Here is a 1,573-nt window from a genome sequence, read left to right as displayed (position 1 = left end):
TGATTTCTTGCACCTCCAACCCCACTGTGTGGGTGGCTCTGGGTGCCCACGGCCTGAGGTTCCTCCCATGACTTGGCCCTGTGGGTACTGCCCCCACTGGGACCCCCCCAGACCCGGGGTGTGCTGGGGCTCAGCGGCTCTTTCCACCTCCCCATCGCCCTGATGAGGCAACACCTGCTGTCCCCACACACTGCCACTGTCTTCCACGAGAACCCCTGGGTGCAGCGGGCAGCACGGGAAGGTCTGTCCACCCCGATGGCTGTGGCTTCCCCTCCTAATGCCTTAATCCGCCCCTGATCCGCGGTGCCCCTGGGGCCGGTCCCGCTGACCTTGCAGGTGCAGGAACCCGGTGGGCACCGAGGGGCACAAGCTGCCACCGCCGCCCACCCATGGCCTCCTTCTTCACGGCTGCCCTGAAGAGCTTCCAGGGGGGCAAGGAGGAGCTGCCCAAGGGGCCCCCGAGGGAGGACAAGGCGGCCGCGCTGCCCAACGGGATGGCCCACGAGGAGTTTGAGGAGTACCAGCGGCAGCTGCTGGAGGAGAAGTAAGGCTGGGGAGGTCACTGGGGTCCCCCATGCACCAAGACCAGGATCCCACCCGCCATGGGTTGTCCCCAGGGTGGCACACGACAGGTACAGGGAAGCTGCCAGGGCAAGGGACGGGGCAGAGCAAGTGCCCTTTGGTGCCTCTCTCCCACAGCACGGGAGGTCCCTGTGGGTGCTGGCAGGGGGCTTGTGCACTATAGGTGACAAGGGGAGCCCCCAGGTGTCAGTGGCCCTGGGTGGGTGTCTGGTGTCAGCCCAGCACCCTGGAGCCAAGGGATGTGGGGGGCAGCATGAGACCGGATTAAGGTCCCACTTCCCTGGACCAAGTGCTGTGGGGATCCAGTGCCTCAGCACCAGGGAGCTGAGACGCTGCAGGAGGAGTAATGGGCACCTTCACCAAACATCTCTGCTGGGTGCTGGGGCTGGATGGGCAGGATGTGGCCCCTGCCCCCAGGTCCCCATTGCAACCCTCCTGTGTATCTCAGACCGTTTCCTCCCTCCTGCCCTGGACCTGCTGCTGCAGGAGGACTGGGGTGATGTCGGGGTAGCCCTGGTGGGGTGGCTCAGTGGGCTGGGGGTGATGGTGTGGCACCTGCCGCTACCAGAAGACCACAGCCATGCTGGAAGGCTCTGGCAGGGCTCAGTGGGGTGAGGGTGACAGCGTGGCTCCGGCTGCAGGATCGAGCGGGACAAGGCGTTTGCGCAGAGGAAGGCGGAGCGGGCCACTGTGCGGATGCACCTGCGGGACAAGTACCACCTGACCCAGGTGAGAATCTGGGTGGTTCTGTCTGCAGTGGAACCTGGGAGCTCCCCCCGACCCACCATCCCCCGGGACATTCCCAGACCCGCGGCTGCCGGGCTCCCCGGGACGGGAGGGATTCCTGAAGAGGGCAGCAGACGGCCACTGTCTCCCTCTGACCATCCGCCGCCCACTGTCCGTCCAGCGCCCGAGTCTGGCATCGGACAGTCCGGGCATCCCCCAGCGGCCCCAGCACCCCGGGCCTGGCTGTCCCCTGTCCCCTGTCCCC

General features: G+C 66.7%; 1 protein-coding gene across 1 annotated transcript; it reads left to right on the top strand.

Annotated features, from left to right (window-relative positions):
- Window positions 1–348: 348 nt before the first annotated feature.
- Window positions 349–1,311, top strand: LOC113979474 (complexin-4-like; the record flags this gene model as incomplete). Its single annotated transcript, XM_027706858.1, has 2 exons — window positions 349–544; window positions 1,224–1,311. Coding segments are annotated over exons 1-2 (243 nt in total), but the record flags the coding sequence as incomplete, so codon positions are not given.
- Between the last annotated feature and the right edge of the window lie 262 nt (window positions 1,312–1,573).

The sequence above is a fragment of the Neopelma chrysocephalum genome, unplaced genomic scaffold (assembly GCF_003984885.1).
Source record: "Neopelma chrysocephalum unplaced genomic scaffold, ASM398488v2 Primary Assembly neopelma1_81093, whole genome shotgun sequence".
NCBI lineage: Eukaryota > Metazoa > Chordata > Aves > Passeriformes > Pipridae > Neopelma > Neopelma chrysocephalum.
This window is presented reverse-complemented; position numbering and strand designations above follow the sequence as displayed.